Genomic DNA, 16,468 nt, shown 5'->3' with positions numbered 1-16,468 from the left:
GGTCACTGATACTGTAACAGAAATTGTCAGTACTTTTGGACAGAAATTTGAGGTGGTGGAGAGGGGCTGTTTTACAGGCAGAGATTTTGGTAGACCTACCTGGCTGTCCAGAAGCAGGGCTCAACAAAAGGCTTTATTTTCCTTCCTTTTTCATGGACCATACTTCAGTCAAGCAAGTCCTGAAGACCAGGTCTAGCTTTCATATGATCTTTTAAGTCTCTTTAATGCCTTCTCAATAACCTTATAAACCTGGGGGAACATTTCTTGTCACATAGCACATGTTGCCATGTTGTTCTAATGTGATAATGAAATTCTTCCTGTGTGCATCTCAGCAAGACAGAAGAATTGCAGTTCTGCGTTTTGCTACCGTGCAATTTTTTCCTGACAAAGGCAGAACCTTGATTTCCAATTTATTTCTGGGCACCAAATTAAGTAAATGGATACTCCGCTTGAGTAGATCTTTAATTACTATGACCAGGCAATTGTGTGTCTGCTATTATTCTAGAAAAACTTCTCCAGACTTTAAATGAAGACAGAGGAGGCCCATACAGAATAATTACAATAGAGAATTTGTTTACAGGATGTCACAAGAAGAGACATAATGCTTCCCTTTATCATCACTTGTCAGAGCAGTGACAGCCTGTAAACCTCCTGCCCATGCATTATCCTTTATTTGTCACCGCTTGTGCCAACTCTTACCCTGGCAGGTGACTGGCATGTGTCAAACTTGTGATTTATGGGTTCATTTGATCAGGACTGTAAAGAAAAGTATGATGTATTTTCTTTTAAATTACAAATTAGACATTTGCTCCCCATATCCACTGGCAGGGGCTTTGACTACTTTATATGCAAAAGGTACCACTTATAGCTCACTGTAGAATTTAAATACTGGCTTCTCTCTCATGCCCAGCTCTGAAAGTGGAATTTATGTAATATTACAGCATATAAATTAAACCATCCTACGTCCCTGTTCTGTTGTCACAGCAAACCTGTTTTAACTGCTTCCTTTGGTAATAAATGGGCAGAATGTGTTGTCCCTTGGACATTTAAAGGTCTTTTTATTACAGGTTGCTTTCTATTTTACACACTGCATTATCATTTCTTTCAAAGAATTTGTTTAGAATTACAGGTTTGCACTGACATTGATTCATGCATGTTTACTTGTGCACTTGAGTTTACTTACTTGTAAATGTATGTGTGTAATATACAGGGTTTGTGTGTGAGATGCTTCTTCTGGATATAATATTAGCAACAAGATAATTGGAATCTGTGAGAAAATGCAGTTGTACTGTAGGAAATAAAATGTCATTTGGTGTTCTGTAAAGGAAATTTATGGAATTCGGTGAAAATGGACAGTATATTTTAATATATTTGACATAATACTAGACTAAAAAAATCCAAATTTGTCAGTGATCACAAACACTGAAATCATTTTTTAATCACAATTATTCCCATACAGAGAATTCAAAAATCTTGTCTTGTCTGTTTTAAGCAACAGTTGAGCTGTGAGATTCCCAGTTATTGTCTGTCAGAGCAGGTATGTCTTCATGACCCTTGGCTCAAACATGGGCTCTTGCATTAAGTAGTTAGCCTTTAAAGCCAGCTGCTGACTGAAGGTCCTTAAGATTTACCATTTTGCTTTAAAGAGTCTTAAGTAAAGCAGGAGGACGTTTAATGAGTGGTTCAACATGAAAGATATGCTTTTTATAAATAGTAAAAAACACTGCAGTTTTCTTTAAAACTCCTATGGTCTACATACTGTTCTACTGTTGCTGGCTGTTACTCTGTCTTTATTTATGCTTTTAGAGGTTGATTAGATTCAAAACAGATATTGCTACAAGACATTACAGGAGAAAATACAGCATGAGAGCACTTTCATATTGATTTAAGTTTAAAAAATCATTACTTATGGATCCAAAAGGGAATTTTTTTCCTTCATTTTAAGATCTTTTGATTCTGACAACCATATTGGAGTTGGTCATTGAATTTAAATACTTTGCAGTGTTTTTATAGTTATCTGTAGCTATTGTGATTTTTTTTCCCAAATAAATTCCCATACTGCCTTCCTTGCCATATCTCAAAGCTAAAGGTACAGTAGGTATTGCTACAGGCATCTCTTTGACTATGTTGTGACTTAACGGTTAGGATATTACTAACATGTAATTGTTTTATAAAATTTTAATACCTTATGTATCTCTAGTAATCTATATATGTTGATTTGTATGCAGACCTGATCTTTTAATGTCATTTTTCTAAATAAGCTCTATAAAATTTACCACTTATTAGTTTTGTTTTCTTCCTGACTACTTCCAGATATGTCTAAATGAGGATTCATTTAGAATTCTGTGTAAACAAGGTATGCAAATTATGTTTGTATACTGCTTTTTTCCAACTTGTTCTTTGAGCAGCAGAGAGAAAATAATAAAATTATTCAGTTATGGAACTAATTGACTAGATGAAAACAATTTTGGGATATGTAATTCTGGCATCAAAAGATGTGCTGAATGTTTTAATGCAGTTCTTCACAAATCAGGTGACCTGCTGTCTGAAATGTGTGAAGAGCTATGTGAGAGAGAGTGAGGAAGGTGGTACAGAGCTCTTGTTTGCTCCACAGAATTTCATATATTATTCTCACATAAAAAAAAAGTTTAAAATTTGAGAGACCTTTTTCCTGAGTTTGCGGGGAATATGAAGCAATGAAAGAACAGTGTGAACTACCATTGATTTCATGGAGTTCAAGCTCCAATACAACTGATGACAATCAAATCATATTATTCAACTCCATTGTTATTTAGCAATTGATATAAGAACAGAAAAGAAAGTATTGTAATATGAGAGTTTACATCATCTCTCTCTGAAGTGTTTTCCTGAAAAGATAGGCACTCAAGCTTTCAGAATTTGCTCACTGCAAGATGTGAAAGGAATGAAATTAAGTCCTTTGTAAAAGACTGAATTTCACTGAATTAATTTGGCCCAAGACAAATGTTAACAGTCAGAATACATGAAAAGAATGCATTTGTATTAGTTCATTTAAACATCAGTGGTGGCCATATTCAAAACTGCCTGTTGAAAGGGCCTTACATTAACCATTGTGACACCTAACTAGTGAATGTCCAATCCAGGTGTACCTACAGGCAGCAGAGAGCCTAGCAATACCACAAACAATTTGGGTTGTTCAAGTAAGGCTCCTGCTTCTCTCCATCAGAGAGTTTAGGTGCTTTCTTTGTAGCTGCCTTCACATACAAGGAGGGAAACTGCATAGAACCAGCTCACACGGAAGACTAAAGTAATTGTATCTGATACATAATCAAATTCAGAGCTATCCTCTGATCAGCTGGAGTCTCTAAGGGTAGGCAGGTGATGATGGGAGATTTGCACTATAACCAAGGCATTTAATGCTTGTTTCCACAATTGGAGAGCTGTGTTCAGGCTGAGTAACCTGATTCTTTTTATTACTTGTCTGTATAGTGCACAGCAATGTGGTCTTGCTCTTGGTGCTGGGTCTCTATGCACTATTCAGTGCAAACTTATGACTTATGGGTGGAAGAGGTCAGAGGAAAAGGGTTAGGTGACCTTAGAGAAATACAGGAAATTTCTGGTGTCTGAGGACTAACAGAAGCTATGGTACCATAACAGATTAGGTTTGATTCACTCTGGAAATATGTAATAACCTGTCACTTTGGAGCTGTTTCATTTTTCCTGGCTATTAGATGATACGATTTACAATATAGAAAAAAATCCAGACTGACAACCCTAACAGACTTTCTTATATTACCTGCAAGGTCTTTTTATCTTTGTTTTTAAACTCTATTTCCCTTCTTCTATATTCCAGCACCAAGGGAATAGTCTCAATGGAGCTCATAAAAACAGGAAAACAGTTCAATAAATACACACTTTAAAGTGTCTTACCTGTGGACACAAAATGATCCAAGACTTGAATGAACCTCAGTTCAGTCACAATACTGAATTGTCGCTGGTACCTAAAATGAGTCAGAGTAGCACACAAGCCTTGTCTTCTGAAAATGGTTGGTCATACAAAAGCCCACCATTCAGGACACAAAACATCTCTTGACATTGTGACTTTTGAGGGATTGTGTTGGTTTTTTATTGAGTATGTAAATAGTGAAATGGGATGGATAAAGGGATACCTCTTTCCTTCATATTTCAGAATTTAAATGTATATTCTACAGTCAACCACAGAGTAGAAAACAAAAACCATTTTCTATTTATCTGAATGTCATTCTTTCTCCCACCCTCCCGATCTTGGCTTTCCTCACTTGCTCTAATACTTCTCCTGAGCAGTACTATGAACACAAACCACTCTCTTGACTCAGCACATCTCCAAAGTGTCGAGTTTCTCCTCCCAAAAACCCCAACCTGTTCTGTAATCCTTGCAAGCTGATGTTCCCAGGTCCCTCTTCTGTGCCAGCATGCATCAGGATTCCTCAGTGCAGAGGAGCATCCAGTGTAGCAATCCCCCACTGAATACGCGTAACTACACATCAGTGTTCTAGTTCTTCCTAATTTACAGGTAAATTTGGAGAGTCCTACATGTTTGTTAACTAGGACAGAAAGGAGATGAGAAGGAGCATGTGCAGGAAGCTCTACTTCAGTGGAGCTTAATTTTATTTTCACACAAGATCCTGTATTGTCTGCACTGTGACTTATTTGCTCGTTGCCTGTAGTCTGTGTGTCAGCAGGTACTCCAGTACTCCAGAGTACTGCTAAATGGCAGTCCTTTTGGATTTCTTGCAGTCTGTTATGATGTAATGTCTGAATCAAGGCCTGTGCTGTCCCTAAAAGTCCAAAGAATCAGTAACTAATGTAAGAAACAATCATAACCTGGGAAAGCCATTTCACTGAGACTTAGCTTGCAACCCCTAGCATCACTAAATGTGGCTTATCAACAGTTTTAATTACCAGAGACTAAGCTTTTCTCTCCCTTTTTCCTTGACAAATGAAGTTATCATATTTTTCTAAAGTAATGAGTCTGGCAAGCTGAGGTGTTACAGCAAAGACCAAAGATCAGGATTTGTGTTGCAGATGTATTTAGGAAGTGGTTAAACTATAGGGTGTGTTTTGTTGTTGGGTTTTTCTATTATTTTTAGTGTGCGTTTCTAGTCAGAAGAAAAAATGTTAACAAAGATGATTTTTTGTGATACAAACAGAGCCGGGTTTTGCAGATCAGAGAACCTATCAACTATTCTACATTTGCACCTTGATTTTACTAGGAAGTCAGCTGTCTGTCTATGTGCTTCATGCTGATATCCAGCTATTAAGATCTTTCTTCATATCTGTTTCCCTTCCCATTGCAAAAACAACATAATCATTCTAGTTTTATTTTTTAAAATTTATTTCCATGCATAGTTCTTCATAATTAGTTGATATAGGAGACCCATTTGGAAAGGACACTGTTTCTAAAACAGCATGCCAGAATGTTTATATGGCCTTGGGCTGCAGGAATCAGAGGATGGATGAATATCCTGCAGTTGTTTTGGCTATTATATCGTGGATGGCAGGTTGCCAGTAGCAACTACAGCAGAGTGTCAGTGTCTTCCTCTGTGTGATAAAACAGAGAATATTTGCACTTTCTGAACCACTTCAGGGAGGATTTGTGGCAGTTTGGAGGACTTGAAGTGACAAGAGATGGAAGTAGATAAGCTGCTTGCAGGTTATATGCCAACCTGTCCTTCTGTTGGTTCCTCCAGGCCTGGCACCACTGACACTTTTTTTGCCCTTCCTTCTAGAACATTTAAAAGAGAAGCTGGAGGAATACATGGTCCGTTTTGCCAAAGTGAGGATTGTACGAACCAAGAAACGAGAAGGGCTCATTCGAACCAGACTGCTAGGAGCCTCACTGGCTAGAGGAGAAGTCTTGACATTTCTGGATTCCCATTGCGAAGTCAACGTGAATTGGCTGCCTCCCTTGCTTAGTAAGTGTATGAGCGTTCATCAGACATTAAAATTAGAACATAGAGCAAACAACTGAAGCTGTGTCCCACAATAAGCAGGACATACACTTTATCAAAGTGTTTGAAGTTCTGCTGCAGTGTCTGAAGTGTCATCATGAGAGAGAACTCTGAGAAGTGTAAGCAGCTCCATTTTGTTTCTTATGACTAAAGAATTAGTAAAATTTTGAAGTATCGCTTTGGCCTAATATAGTTACAATTTGTTTTATTATTAATACTACGAAATACACTACTAAATCTAGTATTATGCTATGTCCTCATTATATACCAGGAAAGTTTTCTTATGTAGGTATTGTACTCCTTCCTAGTCTTCCACATTTCATTAAAACAGTTTTTACTGTATCCAAGGCCTTAGTGTTAAAGCCAGTAGCAACTGCATTCACAACAGGAAGCTCAGAAAGAATGATATGCTATTGACTGCTTTGCTGGATTCCAGCTGCAGCCAGCAAAGCTCCATTAGTCAAAGGAATGGAAAGAATCGATTGTAGCCTAGGATTTCACTTCAGGAAACAATGTCCGCTTTTCTACACACCCAACTACATGGAAAGTGTATATACTTTGTAAAGTGAGTGCTTCTTTTGCTACCGTAACCAAAAAAAATTTCTGAGTTTCCTATTAAAGAAATTTGTATTAATTAAAACAGCCTGTTGTAAGTGGAGAACAGGTTATGGTTTCACCAATTAATGGTTATTATTTCTTGAATTTTGTTGTTTGGACTGTTGGGCCACACAGTAAGCTGATAAAGCATTTGCAGGCAAGATGTGCTGTTCTGCTAATGGATTATCACTAGAGACCAAAAAAAAATACTAGTTTCTCTTCAGATCAATAACAAGATAATGCACAAAATTCTAAATTTTTATGCTTTCTGGTTTCTGTATCAAATTATGCATACAGTCTTTCCCCTTGTTACCCCTTTGCCCTTAGTCACAACATCTTCATTTTTAAAAATAACCTCTATGACTTCATGTGAAGCACAAATGGTATAAAGGAGCAGAGAAAAATACAAGTTTCAACAAGGCTTCAACAAGCAGCCCCAACAAGTAGCTGTTAAACACTCCAGAGCACTCTACATATACAGTCTCCTTTCCTTTGTTTTCTGTTTTTGCCCCACTTCTCATAATACATTGCCACAAATTAAAAAAATCTCAAGAAGTTTCTCACTCTTGTCCTCTGAAGTCTTTTGCTAAGTTACAGCAGTAACCTTCTATTTTGCAAACTTTAACATGAAAAAACTGCAAGTTGCAAAAACAGTTCCTTTTCTTGCTTTCTTCTCTGAAATGAGTCATAGAGTCATTAAGATTGGAAAAGACCTGCAAGATCATTGAGTCCAACCTTTCGCCTGATACCACCATGTCCACTAACAATATCATGAAGTACCAAGTCCATGCATTTTTTGAACACTTCCAGGGATGTTGAGCCCACCACTTCCCTGGGTTGCCTGTTCTGATGCTTAACTAGTGAAGAAGTTTTTCCTAATATCCAGTCTGAACCTCCCCTGGTGCAACTTGAGGCCATTTCCCCTTGTCCTATCACTTGTTGCCTGCGAAAAGAGACTGACCCCCACCTCATCACAACCTATTTTCAGGTAGTTATAAAGGGTAATAATGTCTCCTCTAAGTCTCCTTTTGTCCAGACTGAACAACCCTAGTACTCTCAGCCACTTCTCAGCAGACTTGTGCTCCAGACCTTTACCAACTTTGCTGACCTTCTCTGGACTCTCTCCAGCACCTCAATGTCTTTCCTGTAGTGAGGGGTCCAAAACTGAACACAGGACTTGAGGTGCAGCCTCACCAGTGCCCAGTACGGGAGTGTGATCACTGCCCTGGTCCTGCTGGCCATACTTTGCTGATATAGGCCAGGATGCCATTGGCCTTCTTGACCACCTGGGCATTGCTGGCTCATGTTCAGCCACCTGTCAGCCAGCATCCCCGGGTCCTTTTCCTCTGGGCAGCTTTCCAGCCATGCATCCGCAAGCTTGTAGTGCTGCATGGAGTTGTTGTGACCCTCAGGCCTCAACTCATTGATCCAGAGTGTCCAGATCCCTCTGCACAGCCTTCCTACCTTCCAGCATATTGACACTCTCACCCATCTTGGTGTCATCTGCAAACTGACTAAGGTTGCACTTGATCCCCTCATCTAGATCGTTGATAAAGATGTTAAATAGAAGTGGCCCCAGTACTGAGCCCTGGAGAACATCACTTGTGACCTTCTGCAAACTGAATTTAACTCCATTCACCACTACTCTGGGCCTGGTCATCCAGCCAGTTTTTTACCCAGTGAAGAGTGCACCCATCTAAACTGCCAGCTTCTCCAGGAGAATGCTGTGGGAGACAGTATCAAGGGCTTTACTGAAGTCCAGATAGACAACATCCACAGCCTTTCACTCATCCACCAGTCAGGTCACCTGCTTATAGGAGGAAATAGGTTAGTCAGGCAAGACCAGACTTTCATAAACCCATGCTGGCTAGGCCTGGTCCCCTGGTTGTCCTGCACATATGTTATCTCACTCCAGATAGTCTATTCCATACATCTAGCCAGGTTTCACCCTATAAAAATGGAAAAATAATAGAATGGTGACACAGGATTCATAATTGTAGTTAGATTGCGGTTGGGTATTCAACCCTCGTACTCAAAATGGAAAACTGGAAAGATGAGAGAAACTTCATCAGTGACAAAGTCCTTAGTTCTCAAGTGGAATGAGATCTTTCTCATTCCACATGTAGTAGAATTCCCATAGATAACCAACCAGCTAGAGGATCTAAAAATGAATCTTGAGGAATACTGAGATATTTTGAAAGAAAAAGTAGAGCACTACATGAAGAAGGACAAATAGAGAATGAACACACATTTAGTATATTTAAGGATACCCTGTTTTCCTAAAGGGATGAGAGAACTTTCTTATAAACGTTAGATGGGAAATATTTACCATATTGAAATCAGATGACACCTGGCTTCTAATAATAGTAAAGTTAATGTATATTTTCAAGTGTTTATCTGAAGATCTATCTTATGATTCACTCAGCACTGCATGTGACTGAAAGTCATTCGGGGAAGCCACAACAGAGGATATGTTGCGTGTTTATTGCTTTGAAGCTGACCTGCTTTAGCTCTGATTGTTTCTGCCATGTGTAGTGAAAAATCCTAAACAAGAACACAGTTCAGCCCTGCTCTGGACTGGCAGCCTTCACTGAGAGGGGCAGTGGTTTCCACTGTTCCAGCCCAGCTTTTGTTCAAAGCAAGACCTTGAAAGTTAGAGGACAAGGGGGGCAATGAAGAAACTGAGAGCAATCACTTAAAGATGGTTCTTACAGTTATTTAGGTATCTAACTTATATTTTCAGAATTGACTGTCAGCTTCTAGACCAAAGGAAAAGTGAGTTATTTTATTATTTGTAGGGTGTCTAATTGGCTTTGTAGAGCTGAGCCACAGTTGTTTGCAGCTACAGTCCTTTGTTTTGCTTTCTTAAAAACTGGTGTAAAATGGCTTTATTTTCTTTAAGCTTTATTTAGTTTATTTAGCTTAAAAGGGCTGTTAAACTTAGATAAGATACTCTGAGATACCAGATACTCATATTCACTGAGTGGGCAGCTGTAGTGATGTAAAAAGGCTGGCAAATCCAGCTGTTTGTTGTCACTCCTTGGTGGTATAAAGTCAGCAGAAGGAAAGGTGTAACTTGGGCTCTAGCTGCTGTAGTTGGCAGTTTAGTGCAGTGTGAAGTCACAGTTATTGCAGATAAGAAACTGAATGGCGAACCAGCTGAAAGGTGCAGGCACATATTTCCTTCTTCTGATGTTGCTGCAGGAGAAGTAAGTGGAGAGATGGGCAATAGATCAATAGTCCCATAGGGTACCAGAACTAGGTTTGTTAAAATGTGTTTTTTTCCTGACCAAGAATTAAAATTGTATCATGATTAGATTATGCTTAGCAAGTTATCAAAACACTCACTCAGTACAGCCATCCATCTTCACAACATGTACATGATGTATTGCTTGTCAGTGGGGAAACTGAGGATATAAGTACTTATGACAACTCAGATAGCAAGACATTTGCTGAACCACTCAAATGTTGTCACTATCTGTAATCTCACATTTAAGTAGGACAATAATAGTATTTGCAATGAAAAATTGCAAAAATATGAGTATTTGCAACTTGGCATTGTTACTTTATCCAGGTCAATTTGAAACAACCACTTGAAATTAAAGAGGTGCACCTTTCTCATAAAGATAAAACCTACTGAAATAGTGACTCATCCAGTATTGAAAACTTCTTGTTTATTGCCATGATGCACACTCTGTTTGATACTGAAAGTGCAGAATTCAAATATGTGTGTATATGTTGCTTAAAATTGCTAGGGAGAAAGCTCTGAGCAATGTTCTCTCTTGTTCCCAAGCTTTCCCTGAAGTCTGCAAGATTTTTGCATGTACAGTGATGCTTATCTGTCTGTTCTTCCCTTTAACTGCAGCATAGATGCATTGAAACAATACATGGATATTTTCAGACCAGTAGGAGTTTGTGAGAGGATGATGAATAAAGGCAATGGAAAAGAAATTGTGAAGCATTTATGCAGTGTCTTTGGGTGTCTTGCATTAGGAGCAGGTGGGGTAAAGAGCAGTAGCATGTTTACATCTCTAAAGCTATGATACCAGCACACTTGTGAAATGTGAAGGCTAGCCCTACAGACTTTTTTTCTGTTTCCTAAATTCTTATTCATGCTACATTCAAGCCTAAGTAGTATATATGAAAAATGCATTATTTTAGGCGTATGAAAGAAACACTGAGGCTGCAACTTTGATTACTCTGCTTTTTTGTGTGCACAACTAAACACCCTGGTTTCATCAAAAGTCAATATCTTCCCATGGTTCCTCATCTCTAAAACCTTTTTGGGGGCTGAGAAGTAAGTTCCGCGGAAATACACAAAAGCAGGCAGGTAAGCATCATCATACTTACAAAATTCTTGAGAGTTGCAGAATGAAGACTGGTATTGAGTTTGAGCATTGCTCAAATAAATTTCTCCCTGACTATCTCTGCATGTGACTTGGAGACTTCAAATCCCTCAGTGTATTTAAAGAGAGCAGCTTTTAAAGATGAAGAGAGGGATGCTAAAGCGTTATGAGTCTACCTTTGACCTGCTCCAGCCAAATCAATCCCACTTAGTTTCTCTCCTCCAATCAATTTAGAAGGGGGGGAACAGAGTCAGACTGTTATGAGTCCTATAACTATTAGCAGGACCATCACCGGAAAGAGACTATGTAGAAGTGACTTTATATAATGATCACAGATAACACTACACAGTATACTAGCGAATGTAATTATATTTGGAATAGCAACAGTAATGCAGTCATTATCTCTGAGATGAGTTTCCTAGAATTTTGTGAGAGCCTGTGCTTTAAATTTATTTCACTATTAAAGGATAAGGATGTAAAAACCTGCTGAACTTCCAGTCACAGTAATTTCTCACTAGCAGTCAGCATTGATTTGGACAGCCTCTTAACAGGAACTTAGAATAAATATAAAAACTCAGATGCTTTGCTAAAGTAATATATTTTTCTTAATTTCAGTCCCTCGGAAGCAAGGAAGAAGAATCTGTATTATTAATCATTGCACGAGTATTGGTGTACACCTGACTGGTATACACCTTCCTATCTAAGTGTTCAATCCATACTGAGCCCTCTGATTATTTTTAAGGTATTATCAAGCACCAGTGAAATCTAAGCCTTAAAAACAAAAACCAAGTTTTCCACATAGGCCCTAACATATACTAAATAATTTAAAGGATCTAGGCTGCCATTCAGAGAAAAAGCTTTATTATTCTTGAAATTTTGAGATTTTAGTTTTTCCAGGGGTTTATAGGTAGTTTTTCTACTGTCCTTTCATGTCAGTCCTTTTGGATTTTCTCTGTACTTCCTAATTTCAAGCCATTCTTCTACCTAGTTCTTGCAGTTGGCATATCTTATTTTTTTGTCTTTTTTTTTGGAGGAGTTCTATAGGATTAAACAATAGGATTCACCAAAGCAGACTGAAGACCACCTTGAGCTTATACTAGACATGGGAATTTGATTCAACCTCACAGTTCTAACATTTTTTTTTCTTTAAAAAAAAGCAAACTCAAACTGCTTTCTTTAGAAAGCAGGTAAGAATAATACTGTGGAGCCTTCTTTATATCTCAAAGATTGGTACAAGAAAAGGACACAAGCTCTGTTTTGCTCTTCATGTTGGAATTTGCCTTTAATTTAGAGCATTTGATCTCAAAGCTGATGCACGCTACAGCCGTAGGAACAGTGGCTGAATGGTTGCAAGGGCTGAGTTTCACATTTAGGAACACAAATCCCTCTTGCGGGAGCTTGCCATACACACTCCCCACAGCTGAAGGAGTATTTTTACAGTTTGCTTGCTGGTTTGTTTCATAGCTGACAGATTGGGGACAGCTCAGAGTAGCAAAGTGACAGAGATATACATGGCTGGACTCATGTGGGTCTCACAGGGATATGCCTCCCTTTAAAGAACTGTAAATACTTCTAATCATTTCCCAACTGCATTAATTCCACTTTAGATAAAAGTTTGATACAGATTTGAAAATGAAATTATTTGGGGGGCCATAGGGCACAAAGCAAGCAATCTTCAAACATCAGAAACCCGTGGGATTCACTTTGCAGTAATATGATAGATGGCCTGACTAGACATGCCGTTTCCTATTTTCTACTTTCATTTTTCAGACCAGATTGCACTTAACCACAAAACCATCGTGTGTCCTATGATCGATGTCATTGACCACAATCACTTTGGCTACGAGGCACAGGCGGGGGATGCCATGCGAGGAGCTTTTGACTGGGAAATGTACTACAAAAGAATACCGATTCCTCCAGAGCTCCAGAGAGCTGATCCCAGCGACCCCTTTGAGTAAGTAGTGATAAAGGGGAGAGTGGGAAGAAGAGCAAGGAGAAAAGGTAACTGTAGCAGAATCGAAGCCCAGACATTTCCATGTAGGCCACTTCCTACTAGTGAAAGGTAGTAGAATTAAACAGCTTCTGTACAGGTTTATCCCAGATCTTCGTTCGTGAAGCCTAACCATGATGATGATGATACAGGTTTATAAAACCTCAAAACTAGGAAAAAGATCAGGGCAACAATTTTCAAAATTCACAAGCTGTGCCTGGAAACACAGCCTGACTCAGTGGTTGTACATAAAAGAAACAGGCACATGCTTGTTGTTCACTTATTGGCATTGGACAAGAAGTGAATGCGATTACAGGTATTCTGTTTATTCTGCAGAAGACTTCCTGAACAGACTTCGTTTAATGTTTTATTTGCTGAAGGTTGATGCAATATATGCATCAGTAGTTGAGTCCACATTATGCCAGTAGGTGCCTTGTTTATAACTGGTGATATTACTACTGTATATATATTGCTGTAACTTAAACACAGAGCTCTCAAACCTGAACAGTCTCAAGATGATTTGTAGATAGTTTTAGATAAGCCAGACTCTAATCCCAGTGTTGTACAGATCAGTTCATTCACAGGAATGATCTACTTTTCACAAAGGTCGTTCATTTCTTCTTATATTTGCTTTATTTTCTCATGTAAGGATCAGCTAGGATTAGTGCGCATCAACAGAGAAAGGACAGACAGATACGGTTCAAGTCTCTCACACAGCCGCATTCCAGCAGTGCTGGCAATGGAGGGGGCTCTGATGCTTTAACCCTGGCTGAAACTCTACACTGTAGGTTTCAGCAGTTTAAAAACTCAGCATTTTCCCCTTCCCAAAGCAAAACCTGGAAACAATAGCAACAGAAAACCTATGTCTCTGACCCAGACTCTGCACTATCTTGAAGTAATAGATCTAATTCATGCAGAAATTTACCCTAATATCCAGGGACTGACCAGCTCTGTATAGGGAAGAGTAGGTAATTGTGATATTTGTGGGCTTATTTTCATTAATCTGCTTGTTCCTTTTTACTTATCTCCATACAGGCCTCTCAGTCTTCATCTTGTATTAGTGTGAGTGCTGATGAAGTACTTTTCTTCAGCTGCTAATGTGACCACTCCACAGCATAGATGCAGCTATTGCACATACATAACATTCTGGAGTTGCTAGAGCCTCCACTGCTCTTCCACGAGTCTTCTTGGTCCTCTGAGCAGTTGTAATTTCTTGACACTTACTGAAGGTCACCTAGTACATTGTATAATTTGGTTCAGCATTCAAAGTTTGTGTATAAGTAAAAGTTCTGTATTGCCATACGGGGCAATATGGAGCTGCTTATCAGCCATTTTACACATTTGTAAAATGCATCTCTCAAATGCAAGAGAGGCTGGAAAAGGAAACACTCTTAGGAAACTTTCTAGAAAGATGAGGCTTTCTGCAGTGCAGAATAGGTATGGTGGTTTTGCATGAACTGCTGTTCCAATCAGCGTGGCAGCAGTTGATACCCACCTTGCCCTGACAGCATTCATAACACATGGGCAGATAAATGGGTTCACAAAGAACAAGATATAGGACAATGCAGCCTATAAATCCCTTGTAATCTGAGTAGTTGTTAGGCGGAAAGAATTCCCAGTTCTTACACAAATCAGTGAGAGTCTTCCTTTGTTTTCGCTGTCACAGGATCTGCATCAGAGCGATGCAGGAGGCAAAGCAGCATTGCACATGGAACCACCATGTCTGTCCCCACATATACCAGCAGGACTGGAGGCTGGCTGAGCTAGGACAATGCTTTCTTTAAAGTACCCTCTGCCTAGAATGGCAAGGGAATGGAAGTGGTTTAAATAATCAGTATGAATTTTGCTTAGGGGAGAAATTATTTTCTAATTTGAAGTCAGTACTGCTTTTCTCCTAGGGCCTTCTCTGCTGAGACCTCAAGCTTTTAATACCTTGCTTACAACAAATACAGTAAACGTTACAAACCATTTTAGCTATCAGTAACTTAATTGACCAAGACAGCTTCTATGGAATTAAAGAGACAGAACAGTTTTCCCTTAGATGCATATACATTAAAACTAGAAATTACTTCAGCCAGCTTCAACCATAATTATTATGTTACTATTTTGCAAGCAGTAGGGATTTTATTTTTTTTTCAATTTAGGTTAAATGTTTTACTATTGGCATCCTAATAGCTTTATTTCTTGCCAGCAGAGCCAGATCTGAGATGAACCTTAATGAACTGGAAAATTGCCAGCATTTTTAGTAAAACACCAGCAAATAACGGATACATGATCCAAAAATTTTGCTGATGACTTTTGCCCCTCACTTAAAATGCCAATGCAGTATATGTGCAAAGCAGAAAAGGTCACATCAGCCTAAAAAATAATGTACATAAAACCAGATCAAAATACAGAAAACCTAACAACAGTTGTTGTATTATCTGTGTGGTACACTTGCTTTCCATCTGCACATGATCAAAATACTGCTGCAGCACACATCAGCAGCATATTTGCAGTTGACTCAGCCAACTGAAATGTTGTCAGGTAGGCTTTTGGTGTGACAGTAGCACAGACCTTACTAAGCTACAGTGCCAGCTGAGCTAGTGTTTCTGGAATTAATCTTTTCCCACTTTTTAAGGTCTTTGTAATTGTGTTCCACAGTACTCAGTGCTTGACTGGTGTTCTCTTATTGGATGCCATTTATCTAGACACAGTCTTTCAGTTCAGAATCCCTCTTGTGAAGAGCAAGTTATGTCTTGATGTTTATGACTTTAGGACTGTAAAACACTCTCAAAATCTTCCAGTGTCAAATTCAGGTACAGATGATGTACTAGCACCAACCTGGGATCACATGACAAATTTGAAATTTGCATTTGGATCACGCTTCATCAATCCATAAATTTTATCAGTTTGGTTCACGTGTACTTTGTCACTGGCCATGCCAAGTTTCCCATAGGTTTCACTGAACCAAACTACAGACATATAAAATGTATTTTCAATCAAAGCTCCCATGTTAATTATTGGATATTGTTCTATGCTCATTTGCAGCATTTAGGAAAGTTTAACATTATTCCAAAAATGAATCTTATGTAGCTTTTAAGATAGCTACTTTTCTGAAAGATCTCCCCGGCTATTTTTCAGGATACACTGAATTTTTAGATGCATGGAAATTGGACTTTGCCCCTTATAATGTTGTCTTCTCATCCAGAGACTAAATCTCTCAACTCCTTGATTTCCCTTTTTCATGTGCCAAGAAACAACAGAAGTTTTATATTGTTTTATATTCAACTGATCTGTCACAGTTGCAGCTCATCACAGTGACTGCAGTGATTTTTCTCTTGCAATTCATATACAACTCCCCTAATACACTTTGAAAAGGGCTTCATGCTATTTTCTTGTGATTCATTTAAGATTGTGTAAACAACATAAGACAAATTGGTGTTCTGATGTATGGCGGGAAATTGTCAGACAATTGTGAAATCCTCATCGTGTCATGGTGATGCTCACTGTCTTGATCCCAGGGTCAGTGATCATTCAGCAGAATTGGAGATGACTTGGGGAATTTTCTTCTAGTCTATTAGCAG

At 38.7% G+C, this 16,468-nt stretch overlaps 1 protein-coding gene across 3 annotated transcripts in view; it reads left to right on the top strand.

Moving 5' to 3' along the window:
* The window catches only part of GALNTL6 (polypeptide N-acetylgalactosaminyltransferase like 6), a 460,275-nt gene that overhangs the window by 368,008 nt on the left and 75,799 nt on the right, over window positions 1-16,468 (top strand). For all 3 annotated transcript variants that reach the window (XM_027635754.1, XM_027635755.1, XM_027635756.1), the window contains 2 exons: window positions 5,748-5,933; window positions 12,683-12,866. In XM_027635754.1, coding sequence (XP_027491555.1) covers window positions 5,748-5,933; window positions 12,683-12,866 — 370 coding nt within the window. The remainder of the gene's footprint in view (window positions 1-5,747; window positions 5,934-12,682; window positions 12,867-16,468) is intronic.

This window comes from Corapipo altera, unplaced genomic scaffold, assembly GCF_003945725.1.
Source record: "Corapipo altera isolate COAL_440 unplaced genomic scaffold, ASM394572v1 22b, whole genome shotgun sequence".
Classification (NCBI taxonomy): Eukaryota; Metazoa; Chordata; class Aves; order Passeriformes; family Pipridae; genus Corapipo; species Corapipo altera.
The sequence above is the reverse complement of the archived record's forward strand: the minus strand, read 5'-3'. Positions and strand labels throughout refer to the sequence as shown.